Raw genomic sequence first — 21,375 nt, 5'->3', positions numbered from 1 at the left:
ATATTTCCAATAAGAACTTCTAAAACATTCCTTCTTCCGTAAACGCGTAACGTACCACAGTCATTGTGCTACATTTCTGTGTCTGATGATGAGCTTTATAATACTTTAAATATGTCTTCAAGTGGCGCTTCGCCTTTTTTCCACCCAAATCTTCACTTTGCTAATCTTCTGTACTTTTTTGTGCCAGATGGGCCATTTCATCTAATGCCAATTGAGATCTTACTTTTCTTTTTAACAGTCAGACTGACAGTAATGATTGATTCAGTGTTTCATGATCAGCATCACCTCATTTTACTTCCTTACGAGCTACTCATGCTTTGCTAGCCTAAACATGGGATGTTAACCACTCCTGAGGAAACGAATTTCAGCATAGACAGATAAGTATGTCAGATGTACACAGCGAATCTTACTTGTTTCTTCAGGACTTCGTTATAATGAGGAAAAATGAAATATTCTGCATTACTACTCGTTTTCATCTCATCTTACAGTACTTTCATATTATCTAAAGGAAGATACATCAAAATAGACGAGAAACATGAATACACTCATGGAGCATACATACAAAATGGACAAACTGGTCAGTGATTCTAGATACCAAAGGATGGGCAAAGAAAATGAGTAATATTATAGGACTGACGTAAACGCAAGCTTGTTTGATTAAGAGGCCCTATCTAATCATTGTTGTTTTTTAGACTATTAAGATTGTTAGACAGACAACTAATAACCAAATTATTCACTGACAATCGATTCGTACATCAATGGGTCTACGCACAACACATACTAATCCTTGGTATTTTGACTGGAATTTGCCGATAAGCCATCTGGATATTATTCTCTTAATTAGGATGTCAAGAAAGTCAGTTGTCAATATTCTTATGAAGCAAGGCCGTTTCGCATTAAGAAACGGCTTCTAGAGTGTTATACCGTACGTCACCGCAACGATCTCTCGGTCACAGCGAAACTGATATTTTCTTGGTGATTTTTTTTTCTTTTTCTTAACGGTCATATGGAGTGAAGAGTGACTTTGCAAATATTTTCTGTCATTTTACAGGCGAGTTCTTCGTTCGCCTGAACATAGGCGACAATGTAACCACGGAGAGCTTCGTCACACTTTACGTTTATGAAGGTGAGTTAATAACACAGTTTTAAAATAACCCATAATTGCTATAATACCCTCGAGCTCCAAAGTCCAACAACCAGAATAACATGTTTGTTTTACGATTGACTTTACGAAACTAAAATGATAATAACAATAGTAATGATAATGAAAATAATAATGATAATAATAATAATAATGATAATAATAATAACAACAATAATAATAATGATAGCAATAATAATGATAAAAAGATAATGATGATCCTAATAAAAACGATTATAATCATGATATTCTGACCTACTCAGATATTTCTCTTTCATTCTGCTATATTCTGGGTTTTCCTTAAAAAAAAAAGGATATACATAGTAGTAAATGTAAACATCATTTCCGGACTTTATGTTTCTCCTTTCATGCATGAATTATGCTGATTAAGAACTCTATAGCGTTACGCAATTGTATGAGGAACCACTCCCAGCCTAGTCGGTTAAGACATTTCATTGGCATATCGATTTCCTGTACTCGTGCTGCAATGTCTCCAGAAATAACCATCACCAACATCAGCAACACTGACTTCGACATTGACCAGAGCATGGCATACATCTACGTCAATATGACGTCAACTAGCGGAGCGTTCACGACCTACAAAGATATTACCGTTCCAAAAGCCATCGTCTATACAGGTAGGTTCGTGTTATTTTCGTCAATGTATAGTCCAGCCTTTGTTTTTACAATTGAACGAAGTGATGAGAGAAGATAATCCACATTTGAACTCTTTTGATTATACATCTTATGTACACTACTTCATGTTTTGACTGTGTCCTTGCTCAGGTAAGTTTTTCTCCACTTCAATAGTTCGGAGGTTCTTGATTCAGTTCAGTGAGAACGCACGTCTGTAGTTGATCTGTCAAACTTTTATTTTCTGCGACATAATGCAGCCGATCATCTAAAAAAGATGAAAATTATAGTATCGTAATGACTAGGATTACAATGATAAAACTACGGGTAATGATGATAATGAAAGTGATAACGACAATAGATAATTAGTGATATACGTACTTTTGTAGTTATTTTCAAAATAATTACAACAACAATATACAGGAGTAAACTCAAAATATGACAGCGACATTTTTCAAAAAAGAAAAAATGACATCAATCCTTCTATTACGATATCGCCACAGGAACACTAACTGCGCCTATTCCAATTTCTAGGTACCGAGAGACTGTTGTTTGAGGGACAGTTTGGCGGAGAAAATGACGAGCTGCTGCTGTTTGTTGGCCCGATGGTTCAGTCCTCGACGCAAGTCACTGTCTACCCGTCCCTAAATGGAATCGACTACCTCAACACACCCGGTGGAGAGGGATTCACGCTGACGTATTATGCTACGTCACCAATCGTACAGAGCTTCAAGTTCTCACCGACAGGTAAAGACCGACTTTTCCTTTTCTTTGTATGTTACCACCATCAACGTTTTTTGTTTTGTTTTGTTTTTATTTGTTCCACTTGATAAACATGTTTGATGTTGTTGTTGTTGTTGCTCTTGTTGCATTTTTTCGGTACGCATTCTGTATCAGTTTGCCCTTGGAGCAAGAAGAGGGATTGTTTTTTCCTCATATCTGGCAGGAAAAAAAAACAACAACAACTCATGTCTAACTTCAGGCCCGATGTGTAGACCCTAGTTGTTTAAAACTATACAGTGTTTTTGTCGATCATACACGGTCTCCAACAGTAGAATCTCCTGAAATTCACAAGGGTCACACAGTTGTCATAAGAGAGAAGACATCATGTTCACGCAAGCCTCGATGAAACGTAAGAAATATCATGCCATAATTTGGTCAAGAGAAATATCGTGCCATATTGTCATCGCACACTAAATCGTTGGCGTTCTAAATCTGCTCTTTACAAAACTCCTGCTTAATATTGATGTAAAAATGGCTGTAACGACAATCCCTGTCAAATTGTGACAGCTACACGTGTGGAGATTTGTTCTGATAAACCAACTATTGTCTCTATAGCAATTAAAACTTGAGGCTAAAGTGTTCACTGTCTCAGAAGGCTGTGAAAATATTTCCAGTATCATAAATACGTTTCACCCAACCAAAGCGAAGAGATCTTTTAAAAAAGCTAATTTTACGGATGATTTCGGGAAAATTTATAACTGGATCGGGAATCCCACTCTTCGGGAATCTCTCTCTCTCTCTCTCTCTCTCTCTCTCTCTCTCTCTTCTCCACAGGTCATTTCCTCAAGCTCGTGTTTGACAGATTCATCAATAATGGCGCTGTTGAGTCTTGCGACTCGATCTTCACCAACACCACGAAGCTGGGATTAGATGCTCGTTGCATTGCCTTTCCCTACTCCCACACAATATACGTCATACCACGTGATGATGACAACTCGATATTGATAGTACCAGGTAGGCGGACACCTCACGACGAATACTGTACTGTCTATTTCTGAAGGCCAAGTAGGGGACGCAGTGGTCGTGTAAATTACATGTTATATGTTATATACGTAAACAACACACAATGTTCATCACAGATTTAGTCCAAACCTTTGAGTGTCTACAGACTCATTCAGTGACAAGCTGAAGTAAAGTATGCCCGACAAAATGACAATTCACTGACATTCCGTAATAAATAGTATGCTGTCCAGATATACCAGCCTTTGTCAAATGCTCTCTCACTGTAATATTAGGGAGCTTTAGATTTAGCGATGAGGACGTCGAGAGGGGAAAAAAAAAACCTGTTCTACGCACTAGCAAGACCGCTTATCAAAATCGATCTTGCGTCGTCTGGCTTTTCACCTCGGTTCGTAGTCACTTTAAATGGCGTCCGCTCTGACGCAGAGAGCTGCTTGATTGACGTACGGCATTAATTAGGGGCGCCGCTAACACTTAGGCTGCGTCTTCGCGAACTCTATTGCTACTGTGCAATACGACGCAGAGAAGAAAAAAGTCAACACACTCGTCACCCTTACGTCCACGTCGCAAAACTAAAGCTGCCTAATTGCAACGGAAACAAACACGACAAAGTTATTGTCAATATTCGTAATAGCATGATGAAACAGGGAAAGACTTCGGATGCATTTGTATTAGCGGATGAGAAGTTCTCTTCTCATAATAGAGTATTCAGGTAGTTACCCCGTTAAACTAGAAATGTCGCTACAGCGACTGGTTATACCCCCGCCAAACAACATTTCATAAGCTTTGGTCAAAACAACATTTCATAAGCTTTGGTCAAAAAACTGAGGAAGTAGCTAAATCCGCAAGATCTTTCCTTGATCTTCTGCCATTAATATGCCGTTACCATGGCAACGTACTTTCGGGTACTGTCGAAAAATGCGTCTTGCACATCTACAACCAAAGGCACACATCTGTACCAAGTTTCATGGAAATTGGGCAAAAACTGAGGAAGTAGTTTGCAACACAAAATTTTCCATCATTTTGGCTCATAATATGTGAGCTGTTACCATGGCAACATACTTTTTGTCACTGTCAAGAAATGTGTCATGCTGACCTATATCCTAAGACAAACATTCAATATGAATTCCATGAGAATTGGAAGAACACTGATGAAGCAGTTTTGCCATGAAGCATTTTGCCCTATATTTTACCAATAACATGCCGTTACCATGGCAACGCACTTTTTGCCACTGCGGAAATATGTGTCTTGCACATTAACATATTCAGATGAACATCTGTACCTAATTTCATAAAAATTGATCAAAAACTGTGGGAGGAGTTCGCGACGCAAGATTTGTACCCATTTTTGCCCATAATATGCCGTTACCATGGCAACGTACTTTTGGGTACTGTCAAAAAATACGTCTTGCACATCTACAACCCAAGGCACACATCTGTGCCAAGTTTTATGGGAATCGGTTGAAAACTGAGGAAGTAGTTCGCGACGCAAGATTTGCAACGGACCGACCTCCCGACCGACCGCCCGACCGACCGCCCGACCGACCGACCGACCGACCGACCGCCCGACCGCCCGACCGTCCGCTGATTCCTATATACCCCCTTCAAACTTCGTTTGGCGGGGGTATAATAATAACAGATTTTCATCATTAGACACGAAACTATTCAAGAAGTAGAATTGAAGACCTGAATATAAGAACGACCAAAGTCCAATTTTGGGCCAAATTCAGTTTGACATGGGAAATGTTGTAGCTTATGCATGGACTCATCTTGTGTATAAATGATAAAGCCTAATTACCCCGGGAAGTGCCTGAAATGAATGAGTTAAATCTTATATGAATGTAAGAATGAAGAACTTGGGTCATTCTTACATTCATAATATAGCGCCCTCTCTCGTCCTTCTCTATCATGTATATGATTCAAAGAATGACCCAAGTCCATATGATTCAAAGAACGACCCAAGTCCATGTGATTAAAAGAACGACCAAGTCCATCACAAAAAAAATGGCCTCTCCACAATTAATATAAATGTTAATTGTCATAATGATATATGTTCTAATTTGTATATACAATGTTGCCTTCCCATCACAGTTAAATAGAATATTATTGTACAAATAAAAAAGATATGAAGTTTTTTTTTATTTTTAAGTTTACTCGAAATGGTCTTCCATGGACTTGGGTCGTTCTTATATTCAGATACTCAATCGCTTCTCTGTAATAGAGGTAAAATATTACAGGATATAGTAGATATGACATTGCATTGTGGCAGACACATTGTAGCTTGTTTAAAAAATTTCGAAGTCATTTTTGCGTTCGTTGCTTTGCGAGAGCAGGTGTTAAAAATAAAGCCATCCATTTCATGATTTGAGGTAAAATAGACTTAATTGATGTTTAAAAAGTCAGACATGATTACTACTTGCTTTGATTGCAAGTCTATTTGGTGTCGTGATCTGCCCAGGTGACGTGTTGACTTTCAAGGAGAACGTTCTGAAACAGCGAAATGAAGATTACGCTCACTTTGCATCCGGGTCCATCACCGCCAAAGCACCAACGTCTCCCGTCGCCGTTTATGCCTACCTCACTGGTACCAAGACGCCTAGCGCCTGTGGTGACGTGCGGCTCAGCGCTCTGAAGTCCGCCGGCAGTGCTGGGCGAGATTTGGTCTACACGTGGAACGTCTCCAGCCAAGGATCGGTGTCCTCTACTGTTTCCGATGAACTCAATGGTGTGTTATCATTATTGTTTGTATGCTTGTTGTTTTGATCTGTCTCTCTCATTCCTTCTCATTTTTTTTGGCTTGCTTGCTTGTTTGTTGTTTTTTGTGTGAGATATACTCGCTCTAGTATGTCAACAGATACACGTCCTTCGATTCTGTTGTGCTTTTGCCAAGGTTTAAACATCTTTCATTATTTTGGCCACACTTTGAGCGGCAGTTTTGCAAAGGGTATCAGTCAGCTCACTACTGCATAACGTTATCATTATGCATGGAAAATTGTAAAGGTAAACAAGAATTGAAAAAGTTCTCAGCCAGGTTTCAATCCAGTTTTACAAGATGTTATGCCATAGTAATGTGAGGACTTATCCCGTAATAGAGATTCCAGTAAGACTGAACAAAATGAAATGTATCCCGCATTTTTTTTTTCATTTTTAGTTATAATGGTTATGATAACAATATAGTGATTGGACATCCAAATAACAAGAAAGAAAACATGCTTTGAGAAGAAAATGAATCAGGGGAAGTGTTTCATTTTCACTCTCGATTCTTGCAACAGCTGCGGACGGCTCGTATTTCACGATCTCGGCTTCCGATCTCGACGCCGAGGTGGCGTACAACTTCAGCGTGATCGTAGAGAACTTCCTGGGTGAGAGCGACACGGCCACCCTGCAGGTCGTCCGGTCGGCCGAAACTCTGCCCGACGTCGTCATCATCCCACAGAGGGTGGATACATCGCGAGCTCTCGTCTCAGAACCGTAAGTCAACCAGACGTTATTTTGATAATGACCTTCAGTTATCGTTGAACAGATTTTTCCTCTCTTCCTTCTCCTCCTCCTCCTCCTCCTTCTCCTCCTCCTCCTCCTCCTCCTTCTTCTCCTCCTTCTCCTTCTTCTCCTCCTCCTCCTTCTTCTCCTCCTTCTTCTCCTCCTTCCCTCCTCCTCTTTCATCACCATCTTCTTCTTCTTCTCCTTCTGCTCTTCTTCTTCTTCTTCTTCTTCTCCTTCTTCTGCTCTTCTTCTTCTGATCTTCTTCCTCCTTCTTCTTCTACTTCTTCTTCTACTTTTTCTTCTACTTCTTCTTCTTCTTCTTTTTCATTATCATCATTATCATCATTATCATCATCATCATCGTCATCATTATCATGTATGTATGTAGCCATTATATTTGACTATAATGGTTGGAAACAATGCTAATGAAATTGCAGAGAATTGATGTATTTGTAAAGAAGGTGTACAGATAATAAATCAGATCAAATCAAAATCAAATCATCTTCTCTTTTTCTGTATTCCCTTACTTTTCTTTCTTTTAAACTGTTGGGTTTGGAGATGACGAATGTTGCACTGCATGTTGATTATGTACTCTTGTATATCAGAAAGAGCAAAGGGCCATTTAAATTCCATAGGGTATACCACATCCAGTCTTTGCGTGACATTTACATTAACATCCGGAACGATTAGCAAAGTGCATACTCTGATATTCAGCGCGAGACCCGTTTATACACAGTGCTTGGTCATGGCCGGCGCAGCCGTGGGGGCCGTGAGGGCTTGGGCCCCCACACTTTTTGTGCACCATACAAAGGAATACATAAGGTGTCATCACTTTGGGCCCCCACACTTTTTCAACCCGGAAGTACTTAAGTGGCACTAAAATAGAAATAGATAGAGATCTTGAAGTATGGCGGCGGTAAGATTATGTTTTTCCTCTGAAGACCTTTTTTTTATATAACACCCGGAAATGGGAGGGGAGAGAATGAGCTGAGGAAACCCGGAAGTGGACGGGGAGAGATGAGCTGAGGACTTTTTTTTTTTTTTTTTTTTTCTTGCTTGTCAGCTCATGAAACCCGGAAGTGGGCCTCCACACTTTTGAAAACGCTGCGCCGGCCCTGTTGGTCTTCAAAAAGTGTCAAACGCCATGACGGAGTCCAGAGGATCGAGCTAAGTCCGTGACCACGCTCGGAGCTGGACTGCCTGTATGCAATGAATCCTTCATCTTCCATTCAAATGACAAATTAGCCACTTTTCTAATTCCCATAGCGTGTCAGTGGTGACTTGTATGAGATTGTGCACCTAATATGTGATGTCCTCGGTGGTTTTTGGTGCCTTGTAAATCTTGCAACGTTGTCCTACAAAACTCGTTCAGAAGGTGATGATGAAAACAAGAAATGTGGAGGGATAATAAAGAGCAGGTCCAAGATGTAAGAATCAATCTTCATATAAAAAGAGTGCTATTTTGAAGGAGTAATGTTTACAAACTCGATGACTGCAGTAAGCGGCTTTCATCTGTCCTTTATCGCAGATTTGCCCTGGTGGCTTCTGTAACCTTTCACGAAGCATGTGGGGGCGCTTCGCAAATAAGTTACGAGTGGAGTGTGGACGATTCTACCGTTGCTCTCAACCTGCGAACAAGAACGACGCCTTTTCTCTATGTGCCCGCAGGAAGCCTACCAGGTATCGTATATTTTTTTTTTTTTAGGAAACCATCCTTCGTGCAGTTCGTCGGTCGTTATTCCCACTAGAAAAAACAACCAACTAACCAACCAACCAACCAACCAACCAACCAACCAACCTAACAAACAAACAAACAAACAAAAAACGTATCGACTGCTAAGAATAGAATGACAGGCGTCCTGGCTTATCCATTACCGTTACAGCACAGATAGTGTGGTATCGCAAAACAATCATGTAGCAACCACTTGATAAACCCTATAGTTATGAATACGTCTAACGTGATATTGGTCGTTGTTGACAACTGCAAACTGTATTTGCTGAGAAGCTTAGTTGTCATCGTAATGTAATTTTAATTCAATTCCAAACTCGCTCTGCTGATAAGCAGAAGTGAGGGATAACCCTGTACGCGGAGCTCCTTGTTTTAATATTGATGACTACCCTTGTGACGACACAAGCTGTCTGCCTATAACAGACATGTGGCCACGGGACTGGCAGGTTGAAGTCCCTTGAGAAGGTCTAGGTTTAGAGGATGAAGTGCCTTGCATAAGTGTAAGTCACAACTAGTTGCTGCCAATTAAGAGATTCGAACCCGGGACCGTATATGATTGGTAGCCTCTTGTCTCATAACCACTGAGCCGCGCTGCAGCTCCGCATTACATCCCCATACTCACCTCTCCCTTGTCCAGGTGACTCTGAATTGACTTTTACCGTCACCGTCCAAGACGGCAGCGACCAGCCCAAAGTGACTACGCAGTCCGTGAAAATTACCACTGTCTACTCAGACCTCGTTGCTGTCATCGATCGCGGGGACGAGATCACAGTTGGCGTGGACAGTGGCGTGCTAGTTCTGGACGGATCAAAGTCGTACGACCCTGACAACCAGGACGAAGAGATGACCTACGTCTGGACATGCGCAAAGGTGAACTAGACCCCGGCACATCGTAGTTACCCAACTGGAAAGAACACAGTGTTCCACAGTGTGTTCACAGTGTGGTCACATAGTCAACTATGTGAAAATGCTCGAATTCAACAGTCAGGAGATGATTCCACACTGTGGTTTGGTTTTCACAGAGTGTTCACATGGTAATGTGTCAGACTAGCTGTGAATTCATGATTCACAATGTGTACACACTGTTGAAACACTCGAATTAACAGTGTGAAACACTGAGATTTCACACTGTGTTTCTCACACTGGAGGACACTGTGCTCTTTCCAGCACGGTAGTCAAAAAAAAACAACAACAACAACATAAAGCAAACAGAAAGTAGAGATGGTTCAGTCAAGTACTATATATTAATTCAATTTTATTATTGACTCGGAAGACTATGTGCATTTTATTTTTATTTCTACCTCTAAATATTCAAACAAGTTTGTCAACGAATTTGTTGGCGAGTGCTCAATAACACTATTATACAAGCGTAAGTACTGTCGGGTATTCCTCCTGGGTGTTTGATGCTGGTTATGGTTACTAGATTACAAAAGAAAAAATAGAAGAACAGTCGTTATTCCTATTTTCGTAAATTTAAAAGCATTTTCAGAAACTTGTCTGATCATGTCTCTTTAAAATTTTGTTCTAGTGTTAATTTGTGACATTTTGAAGGTATTGACAGTGTACGTATACAATCGATTTTCAGATAAACTTTAAATTCCTCTTGGAATGGCATGCTCAATACTATTTCATAAGTGCTTTCTTGGTATCTCCCCCCCCCCAAAAAAAAAAAAAAAAAAAAAAAAAAAAATATATATATATATATATATATGCCCAATCCTCAGTTTCTTGGTATCTAAAAAAAAAAATAAAAAAAAAAATATATATATATATGTATGCCCAATCCTCATCTCCAACAATACTATACCATCCCTTTAAGTTTGTGATCATTAAGCTAATGAAGGCTGTAGAGTTGATAGCTGAATATAAATAGATAAACAGTGTGCCTTGAGCTAGATCATTAGTTTATCAATATAACACCAATTTCAGATGAAGTATCAATACAGATAAGCTTCTACATAAATGAAACAGAAATGTTGGCTGTTCTAATACTCGCTAGATAGTTCAAATTGACAACTTTGATTGTTTAAACACGAGACTACTAACCTTACCGATTTGTTTTATTTAGATTTTCTAACGATGAGAAACTAGAGTTGATTATAGAAACATATTTAATCTACCCCCTAGTGGAATGGTGCATCGTACGAGACATGCCTATCGCGCGCCACGCGCCAGGTGTTCCCGGCACAAGAAGACACCGTGTCAAGCTCGCTAGCCTTCGATGCCAACAACTTCTACCCAGATAGTACCTACCAGTTCACCCTGGACATCGCCAAGGTTTCCCGTACTGCCTCCGCCAGCATCATCATCAACACCAAGTCAGGAAACCCGCCGAAGGTATTAGCTCAGAGAAGAATGTGTTATCATGTAACATAGAGCTAGTAGTCTGTTGCTTGTGTTTGGTTGGTTGAATAGTTGGAATCTTTCACCCCGGTCCCATTTTCCAGTGTAGAGGATAATTGTTCGATAGGGCGTTTACAGGAGGATTCGTTTAACCTGTAGGCGGAGAGGCGGTCGCGGTATATTTCAGTAAATTATCATTTTGTTCACTCAGGTGCCTTCAAGCAAACTGTACCAAATCGGCCTCAATACAGTTTTCTGCTTATTGCGAGTGGATTCTTTCTTTTTTTTTCACAAAAAAAAAAAAAATCATTCATAGAATCATTCAGGTACAAAATAAATGTCTCATACAAAACATAAAGACAAATGATCCGAATCTGATAGACAACTGAGAAACAACTAAATCATATGAATGCGATTACAATGATATTGGATACAAAACCTTTATCTCAGACATTCATCTACTTTCACTGCTTACTTGAAAATTGACAAAATTAGCTGAAATGCAACGATTTCTTTTTATTTCTTACAGAAAATATGCAGTATTTTGCATACAAATAACCCACGTTGGAGGTAACATTTTGGATTTTCTGTCTAACCAATTAAGTATGAAGGAACTTTTAGTAATTCGATTTTTTATTCTGTAACATAATTTCTTGTATTTTGATCAATAAACCTTTGGGTAGCGTCACATTCCCAAAACAGATGTGCAATTCTGTGGAGCTCGCACAAAACGTGGATTCTTCCCTTTCCGTAGTTTCCACAAACCTTAAAGCACCTCTCCTTGACAAGTAAATTCATTTCACATTTCATTTTGGATCATTTTTCGGCTAAAAGTGAAAAGTCAAACTTTTCAACAATTACGTGCTAAATTTTAGAAGATCTTTTTAAAAATCATTATTCTATCTACATTACTGGGGATCCCTGACGAGCATGTCACTTGATTTTGCCCCATTTTTCTCCCAAGCGTGGTTATGTTATAGAGTTAAAATCAAAAGCTACTCCTATTTTATATGGGTGCTCATTTTTAAATCAGATGTTGGGATCATACCAAAATTTTCGACTGAAAGTTTAAATTTGCCAATATTCGTCTGGTCCTTATGAGATTTGCGTGTTATGCCTATCCAGTGTAAAAAAAAACAAACAAACAAACAAAAATGACAAGAATTACATGTTTTGTAAGCTGAAATACAACAATTTTCGACTCGCTCGCTGAGCTCACTAGCCAAAATTTATCAAAAAAAAAAGATACGACAAAACGTGATGATGACGCATAAATATGAAAGATTTCGGCTCACTCGCGCGTACCTATTTAGAGTATTTTTCAAGTCCTCATTTTGTTGGTAAAAATCGTTATCTATCAGGCCGTCACTATAACTTGATTAGAATTGTAAGATATGATAAGCAAAAAATTACAAAAACTGTCAGGTCACACCCGTAGCAGTTCTGCCGTTGGGGCACTGAGATGTCCTTCTCCAGGCTTCCTTATCCTCCGCCATTCTCACACAGATTTCCACCGGTTTCTCCGCCCATCTCCTCACATCATCCACCCAATTCCTCTTTGGTCTTCCTTGAGCTCGTCGCCCATCCACCCGACCATGCATTATATGCGCTAGTGTGCCTGGCCGTCGAGTGACATGTCCGAACCATTACATCTTCCTTCTCTTCATTGTGTCCAGCAGTGGTTCATAATCCCCAACTTTCCCCCTGATCTCTTCCAGCACTGATGCATTGGTGCGGTGATCGTGCCAATGTATTCCGAGTAATCGACGGAAACATCTCATCTCGAAAGCGGCTATTTTCTTCTCTAGATTTTTGCTTAGCGTCCATGACTCGCATCCATATAGGGCTATCGAGGTCACCAGTGCCTTCATCAGCTCAATCTTTGTTTTCTCTCTCACCTCTCTGCTTCTCCAGACATGGTTCAACTTGGCCAACTGAGCAGTCGCTATGGCCATTCGAGTCTTTATTTCTGTTGTTGAAGTGGCCTCCTCATTCATCATGGCGCCCAAGTATTTGAATTGGTGGACTTCCTCTAGCGCATGCCCGTCCACCCATATCTCCTATGCTTCGTCATCTTGTTTATTCTGTTTTGAAGTCGTCATTATCTTACTTTTCTTGTGACTAATTTCCATGCCATATCGGCGGGCAGCAGTGTCTAGCCGCGTAGTCAGCTCTGCTAGCTCTTCCCTATTTCCAGCAACAAGGTCAATGTCATCAGCGAATCTCAAATCGCTGATTGGCCTTCCCGCGATTGCGACTGTGCCCTCAAAATCTTCGAGTGCTTCCATCATGATCTGTTCCAGAAAGAGGTTGAAGAGGGTTGGCGAGAGAATGCATCCCTGCCTGACAGCAACGTTGGTTTGGAACCATTCCAGAGTCCTACTGTCATACATCACTGCATTAGTGGCATTTTCATACAGCGACTCACAAAGTTGGATCAGTTTTGGACTAATGTTATGTTTCCGCATTGTGTACCATAGCGCCCTTCCTCCATACCCTGTCGAAGGCTTTCTTGAAGTCGACAAAGTTATGGTGTATTTCTTGCTGATGGTCTCTGAACTTTTCGCACAGAATGCGGCAGCTGCAGATCTGTTCCACAGTGCTCCTTCCAGCCCGGAAGCCAGCTTGCTCTTCTGCGAGTACAGCTTCTATCTGTGGTTTCATCCGGTTGGCCAAGATCTTCAGCAACACTTTACTGGGATGGCTGATCAAGCTTATTGTTCTGTAGTTGCTACACTTCTTCAGATCGCCTTTTTTCGGAAGTGGCACTATAAGTGATTGTGTCCACTGTTTGGGCCATTCTCCAGTTCTCCAGATCAGGTTGCACAGTTTATGCAGCATATCCACAGCTTCTTCTTTTAACAGCTCTGCGGGTATGTTATCTGCTCCCGGGGCTTTGCCACTCTTCAGTGATGCAACAGCACTGACGACCTCACTCCTCAAGATTTCGAGCTCTTCGTCTTCCACAATGCCCGGACCACCAGTCTCCAGCTCTCTGAGGACACTCTCATCCGTTTGGATTGGGTGGTTGTATAGTTGTTTGGCATATTCTGTCCAACGTTCTTGGATCCTGTTTTCATCTATCAGCAGTGACCCATTAGCAGCTTCTATGGCAGGTGTCTTGATGGCTGCTTTTCTGTGTATCTCCTTGATTGTGTCAAAGACCTTTTTGCTGTTGTTGTTTTCAAAAGCCTGCTGCATCTGTTGACACTTCTCCCTCAAGAAGTTATCTTTGGCGGTGCGAATCTCCTTCTTAACTTTTGCGATGGCTTTCTGGTATTTCACTTTGCTGTTCTCATCCTGAAATTTTGTCCCTTTCAGTTTCCTTCTCTCATCACATGCTTCCAGGATCTCCCTTGTCATTCAGGGTTGTTTCATGACCCGGCGTCTTCCCAGCACTTCTAGTGCTGTTTCATTTGTGACTTCAGTGAACTGATCCGCCATTTTTTGGACATCTTCGAGCTCCATGAGGGGGGCAAATCTATTGCTGATCTTCACAGCATATTCGTTCCTCTTCTTGGAGTCTGTCTTTAACAGGTCAAGATTGTACTTCACACGCACCGCTCTTTGCTTCTTTATCATCCTCAGCTTCACCTTCATTGTCATCATCACCAAATTGTGGTCGCTGCCTATGTCACATCCAGGGAAAGCTCTAGTCTTGTTTGGTCTGATGCAGGTTTTGCATTTAGTCTCCACCAAGATGTAATCTATCTGGTTCCTTGTTCTACCATCTGGGGATGTCCATGTGATTCTTCTTGAATTCTTGTGATCCCCAAGTGTGTTGGCCACCGTCAGATTATTCAATTTACAGAACTCTAGTAGCCTCTCACCTCTATCATTCGTCATTCCGTGAGCAAATTTTTCCACAGTACCGTGCCAGTCCTCATAGGAGTCAGTCCCTATCTTGGCATTCCAATCTCCTTGGATGATTTTTATGTCTTTCTTGGGGATTTTTCTGAGCGTGCTGCCCAGAGTATCGTAGAAAGCATCTATTTCTTCATCTTTGCAATCGGAGGTTGGTGCATAGACTTGAATAATGGCTACATTTCTGGGAGAGGCTGCGATTTGTATTCTAATCATTCGGCTTGAAATGGGCTCACATTCCACAACCGCTTTCACTGTGTTTTTGTGGACAAGGAATCCCACTCCTTCCTCATGTTTCTTCTCCTTTCCGCTAAACCAAACTTTGTGTCCTTCTGTGAGCATCTCGCCGCTTCCAGTCCACCTCATTTCAGCGATGCCCAGGACATTCCACTTATATTTGGTCATTTCATACTCCAGTTGCTCCAGTTTCCCATCTCCATTGAGAGTTCTGACGTTCCACGTCCCACATGTGAACTCCTCTTTCTGTAGCTTCAGCTTTGTTTCTTCACCAGTAGCATACTTTCCACCTCCACCCTGGCCCGTGCGAGGCGCGGTCGTTGGTATCCCGGGCCCCGACCGATCCGGTATTGATCTGTTTCTCAACTTCATCATCATCTCAGTGTTTCTCGAGCGGGGGATCCTGGTGGTGCTCATCTCCTCTCCAGGTGTGAATAGTCAGTGACTCGCATGGGTATGACCTTTGACAGGTTTTGTTTTTAGTCCTGCAGGGTGTCCACGCACCCTCCTCACCCGGTTACCTTGTACCCGAGTGGGGGGACCGGTTTAGTCGCCGGCAGTCCGACCCGCGGCAGGCTGTACTGGGTTACGTGGTACCAGTAGCAGGGTCACTGACTCGAGTGAGTGTGACGCCTGGCTTGACAATACAAAACTATATGTTTTGTATTAAGCTGAAATACAAAAATTTTCGGCTCGCTCGCTGCGCTCGCTCGCCGAAATTTATCAAAAGAAAAAGAACAAAACGTATCGATGACGCGGAAATATACAAATTTGGGCTCACTCGCGCGTACTAATTTAGAGTATTTGTTCAAGTCCTCATTTTTTTTGGTATAAATCGTTATCAATATAAAAAGGCCGTCGCTTCATCTTGATTAGAAGTGTAAGATTTAATCAGCAAAAAAAAAATGACAAGAATTCCATATTTTGTAAGCTGAAATACAAAATTTATCAAAATTTGTTGCGTTCAAATCACCATCAAAAGATCCCTTTTAAGTGTTGGAAAAAGCATATCATGTGGACTTTTTACAAGTCTCTACCAGGATGGGGTTGGGGCTGAACACTTGTTCAGAAATTTCGCGCTTGCCTCGGGCGCCGTTTTCCGTAGATACGCCACTGTGTCTATCGGGATTTCCGTGGCGCAGTGTAAAGGAATCAGTCTTGCATTCGTGGGGTCGCAGTTTCGATTCCAAGCACCGGCAGATTTTTCATTTCATTTGTTTGCTTGGCTTTTACTTTTAACATTTCTAAGACTCTCAGACCATCATTCAATCTCTTTAAATCAGCTAACCCGTCTCAGTGATGAGTTCAAGTCTCGTTATTGTGGTACTTAATGACTTCCACCGCTATATTAATTCATTTATACAATGTATACGGCCTCATACAAAAGCGTAACCAAAAATGAACTTACCACTTCGACTCTACTACCCTTCAGCATACTTAGTGACTATACATTTAGTCAGTTGCCTTTATGTGTAGTTGATATTTATGAGAAAGCGGTAAGGCCGCGACACTCTGCCAGTGCAGTTCTCATCAATTTTCTCCACCGCTTCATGTCACAGGCCGTCACCCAACTCCTCCCGAAGAAGGTAGGCGTTACCCGGCCTCTCACCCTGCGGGCTATCATCACCCACACGTCTGCAATCACCGTAGACTGGTCAACGGATTCAGGTATAGTCAGAAGGGACTGGGAAAAGTATATAGAGAGATCTAGCTAAGATCTTTTGTTCGGCGCACGCGATATGCCTACAAACGGAATATATAATTTTTTTGAACTTGGCATCCCTGAATATATTTACATGACATTGTGTGTGTGTGATTACGAAGTACTATTATTTATCTTCCCATATACGTTACAGGCCTACATTTGCATCTTACTCAGAGATGAATAGCGACGACAATCGTCATTATGACGTATACATTGTTTCACCAGTTAAGACACACATAGGACCTATTCTATACATTTTCAGGCCTTAACAAACTTTTGATACCAATAAGGGTTATTGTATTTCTAATCTTATCTATGTCTATGTCTGTTTATGTCTATCCCTTTCAAAAATTGGTTGGATGGTGTAGGCCCAATATGCGGAACCTTGTGAGAGGTAACAATTGTAGATGGTTGCTAATTTCTTTGTAGCTCGAATCGAACTACTTGGCCTTCCTTCTTTTATAAACTGAAACCAGCAGCACGTCATTATGAGAAAAGTTGTTGCCATGGCATCAAGTCTCCAACAGCCAGTCTTCTGCGATCATTTTGCTCTGTTGTTATGGTAGCAGCTATCACTGTCGCATCAACAAGTTATATGTCTGTAGACCTAACTATGTGAAAATGAAGCCATTATCGTCATGATATGCTTTGGCTAACATTTCGTCAGCATTGAAATGGACGCACAATATCTGAATAGACTAACTGTCAAGATGCCTCTTATTATGTATTTGCAGACAGTGGATACGTCGATGTTAGCAGTTTCAACCCGTCTATTATCCAATTCTCGACGGCGCTTCCGTTCAACAGCCTTGTATACGTCAACATTCCAGCAGGTAAGATTACAGTAATAGCTTCTAAGTCCTGCTGGCAAAACTCGTAAGTTCTAGTCCTACACAAACGCACCGACTGAAGTATGTTATTCTGAATAATATTTGACTGTAACAGAGGTCCGTATGGTATAGCATCAAATGCCACATGGCCGTGTGATACTTTTGTTGTTGTTGTTGTTGTTGTTGTTGTTGTTGCTGCTGCTATAGGACCTTCATAGCATTGTAGAAGCAGAAGAAAAACGGGAGCGACGGGTGAAAATATACTATTTAACTTTGGGAACGGTGATTTTAAAAATTTTCCAGTTATCAAATTTGATGCATATTATTGTAGGTCGGTTGTATCACAAAACATCCCAATTCTCGATATGCCGTTCCCGCTACGATTTGACAATTTTCTCAGATCGGGAAGGATCGGTTAAAACCTGAGCCGATCTGGACACAGTACGATGTTAGAACGCTCTAAGAACGCTGCAGTTACGACTACCACGTGCTTGCTACGCTCTTACTACGATGATCAGGAATGAGGCATTACTATCTCTGCTGCTGCAGTACGCTTTAGAACGATGTAGCTACGCTGTCAGTGCGATGTTGCCGATGTTATCTGATCGATGTACGCTGTATCTACGCTCTGAACGATCTATACGATCTTATCACGCTGTCACCCCGTTCAGAGAGCTGAAAAGTGCCCGATGTGCCCCGATGTACCCTGATTCGACTGTCGATATGCAGTCAGTCAACTTATTAGCATGCAGAACCGAAGAAATATACTGTCGACCTCGAAGAGGCTCCTCAACTCCCGGTTCTTTTGCAGCAATGCATTGTTGTAAACAAAGACGTGCTGATTTTTCCAAGGCTTTTCTGGATGTCCTTGCTTTTATAGTCCGTCTTCCTCCAGTTGTAGATGATTTCATATTCTTCAAAATTCTGCTATATCCTCTTCCTCCTCTTTAGCATCACGTGCAGTCTCTCTTTCTTCGCCTTTTGGGAAGCTGCTTTGCTGCTTTCTTCTCTTCTCTTTATCTCTTCTCCTTCGAAAATTTGAGCTCCTTCTTCTTCATGTTCTGCCCTGACAGGTGTAGCGACAATGCCCTCCTCCTCCTCAACAGTTCTACCTCTCGATCTCCATATCTTCTTTTGGCAGAATTTTTTTTTTGTGTGTGTGTGAGTTTTCTTCCCGTTCTTGTGCCGATGTTACTACGCTCAGAAAGACCTTGTTACGCTCATTCCGCCACGTTTACGCTGGCACTACGCTCTCCCCGCTGCGTTTACGCTGTCGCTACGCTCTCCCCGCGATCGGGGAGATCGGGAAGAAATTTTGAACAGGTTCAAAATTTCAAAAGTTCAAAAAATGCCCGCTCCAACCCCGACCGGTGTCCTCCATACGCTGCTGCAACGATGCTTCCGATCCCCGTACGCTTTTGCCGCTCTCTCCCGATCTGCTAGATCGGGACAGATCAGGGTCCTGATCGTGATAATGGAACGGGGGCTTGAAATATAGGGAGAAATGTTTTTTTTTTTTCTCAATAAGTCATAACTGTAGATGGTTTATTCTAGAAACAATCTCATTGTGGCATTTATTCACATTTTGTATATCTAACAGTACTTAACATTGATTATCCTTATTGAATTTTTTACAGTAGTTATTTCTATCCCTAAGTCACACTTTAGAACTGTTAGAAGCACTTAAGCTGGGTTTTTGTTTCATCTGCACATGGTAAATAATGCCATTAAAATGATATACGGATGGACGGAGGACGATGAATGGTGGACGTTATCATTCATACGCGTTTTTCGACCTTAATGTGTTAAACGACTCTGACTGTGAGCCAAGATGTGCCAATTTTGTCATAGGAGGTAAACGGTGATTAGGATAACACCTGTCCTGTCCTATGCTCAAAATGTTTGTCCTGTCCTCTGCTCAAACTGTCACATGTTTCACCTTCTTGTTTCTCATCGACAGTGCAATGTAAAGGCCTACCCTGCTTTTGGATTTACTTGTGTTGATATCTCTTTCATTTCAATCACGTTGTACCTATGCCATGTATGTCCTATAGATTATGCTGAGGATGAAGAAAAAGAAACTTGAACTTAAACTTGAACTTGCTATGAACAAACTACAACGCCGATCAAACGTAACCTACCCTTGTTCAGACAGGATTGTTATGTCTCGTGTTCTGGGCTAATGCCATAACTTTTAGGTACGCTGGACGAAGGCACGTCCTACATGTTCCGACTAGCAGTCACGGATGCTGACGGCCAGGAAGCCAGTGTTACTTTCAGCACCACGACCTATTCGGGCGTTTCTCTCTGCTCCATGGCTCTCCAGAATGGGGTCAATAGCTACACCGCTCTTGACCAGGTCAGTGTTATTTGAGTCCAGGATATCATTTTAATTCGTTGGATGGTTATAGTTCACCGATTCGACTTGAAAGGTTGCATCTCTCGGACTTTAAAGTTTAAAGGGAAAATCCAGTCCAAATATAAGGTGATATGATAAGAAAAAGTATAAACGGTATAATTTTGATCGAAATCGGAAGAAGAATAAGGAAGTTATGACATTTTGAAGTTTCTTTAATTTTGGGGGGAAACAGTTCTTGAACAATAAATGTGAATATGCAAATGGAAAAGTGAGCATGTCATCCCCTCACAACTTATCATATAGTTTGTACATAAAATTTTGAAATTTCCAGTTTTCATTCATACGCAAAATTTATGCACAAGGCTCAAAATCCTCGTATATCTAACGGATCACTATTCTGAAGTTATTCAACCAGGAATAACATCATGTTTCAGACCTCAATGACAGAAACATTGAATTCTCGTCATTTTTTTTTGCCCAAAATCAATGGAAAATTGTGAGGATATGACATGGTTAGCTTTGTATATTCATATCCACTGTACAAGATCTGCTTTGCAGAAATTAGCAAAATTTCAAAATGTCATAATTTCCTTCTTTTTCATCCGATTTCAGTCAAATCTTTACCATTGAACTCGTTAGATTTGACTCTTTCTTTATCAGACTAACTTATATTTGGACTGGATTTCCCTTTTAGGTGGGCAAATTGGGGGTGGGGGGCTGTGGTATAGTGGATGCGACTGTTGACTTTCAAAGTGAGGTCTCGAGTTCGAGTCCTGCTTAGTGCTTACTTCCTTTGACGAAATATTTTACCCATGATGCCTTTCTCGATCCAGGTGTAAAAATGAGTACCTGGCAGTGCTAGATCAATAATGATGGTAGGTCTCTCTGCAAGAACAATACTGTAGTTTCCACAATAGTTTGTGCCAAATGAAATATAAAAACGACTAATACTCCAATACTAGAACTATGATTATTCGAACTGTAATATTGTATGGATTTCAAAACGTCAGTCACCAGCGCACTTTTTTAAATCGAAATAGATGTAAATGACGTGCTCCTTATTTTCCTATATCTGATTTTATCCTGGGACCCACCACTGCACAAACTTGCTTTTAAGTAAGCAGTGGCGGATCCAGTAGTGAGAGCACTCGGCGCCCCCCCCCCCCCTTATTTCTTTGTTAAAACAAAAGAAATAAAAAGAAAAGATGGAGGGCGTGCGCCCCCTTTAATTTCTGTAAAGGCGCCCCTTCTTTACGGAATTTCTGGATCCGCTCCTGTGTAGGTCATTATATTTCTCGTATCTTTTTT

General features: G+C 41.2%; 2 protein-coding genes across 2 annotated transcripts in view; one reads left to right on the top strand and one right to left on the bottom strand.

The window, feature by feature from the left end:
• LOC139744525 (uncharacterized) overlaps positions 1-12,644 on the top strand; it is a 47,526-nt gene extending 34,882 nt beyond the window's left edge. The window contains exons 8-17 of the mRNA XM_071654957.1: positions 1,052-1,126; positions 1,639-1,779; positions 2,309-2,521; positions 3,332-3,511; positions 5,976-6,242; positions 6,790-6,988; positions 8,529-8,680; positions 9,367-9,599; positions 10,857-11,066; positions 12,579-12,644. Of these exons, the coding sequence (XP_071511058.1) occupies positions 1,052-1,126; positions 1,639-1,779; positions 2,309-2,521; positions 3,332-3,511; positions 5,976-6,242; positions 6,790-6,988; positions 8,529-8,680; positions 9,367-9,599; positions 10,857-11,066; positions 12,579-12,644 (1,736 nt within the window). The remainder of the gene's footprint in view (positions 1-1,051; positions 1,127-1,638; positions 1,780-2,308; positions 2,522-3,331; positions 3,512-5,975; positions 6,243-6,789; positions 6,989-8,528; positions 8,681-9,366; positions 9,600-10,856; positions 11,067-12,578) is intronic.
• A 1,791-nt stretch (positions 12,645-14,435) lies between these two features.
• Positions 14,436-15,590, bottom strand: LOC139744523 (craniofacial development protein 2-like). The gene has a single exon (XM_071654956.1). It carries the CDS (start codon positions 15,588-15,590, stop codon positions 14,436-14,438), a length of 1,155 nt encoding a protein of 384 aa, XP_071511057.1.
• Positions 15,591-21,375: the final 5,785 nt, after the last annotated feature.

This window comes from Diadema antillarum, unplaced genomic scaffold, assembly GCF_040938485.1.
Source record: "Diadema antillarum isolate AM-2024a unplaced genomic scaffold, OU_Dant_1.0 seq00001186_RagTag, whole genome shotgun sequence".
Classification (NCBI taxonomy): domain Eukaryota; kingdom Metazoa; phylum Echinodermata; class Echinoidea; order Diadematoida; family Diadematidae; genus Diadema; species Diadema antillarum.
Note: the sequence above shows the minus strand (reverse complement) of the source record. Positions and strands in the feature narration are given on the sequence as shown.

Excerpts from the sequence above, each read along its gene's own strand:
- LOC139744523 (XM_071654956.1), bottom strand. The coding sequence starts at position 15,590 with ATGAGCACCACCAGGATCCCCCGCTCGAGAAACACTGAGATGATGATG.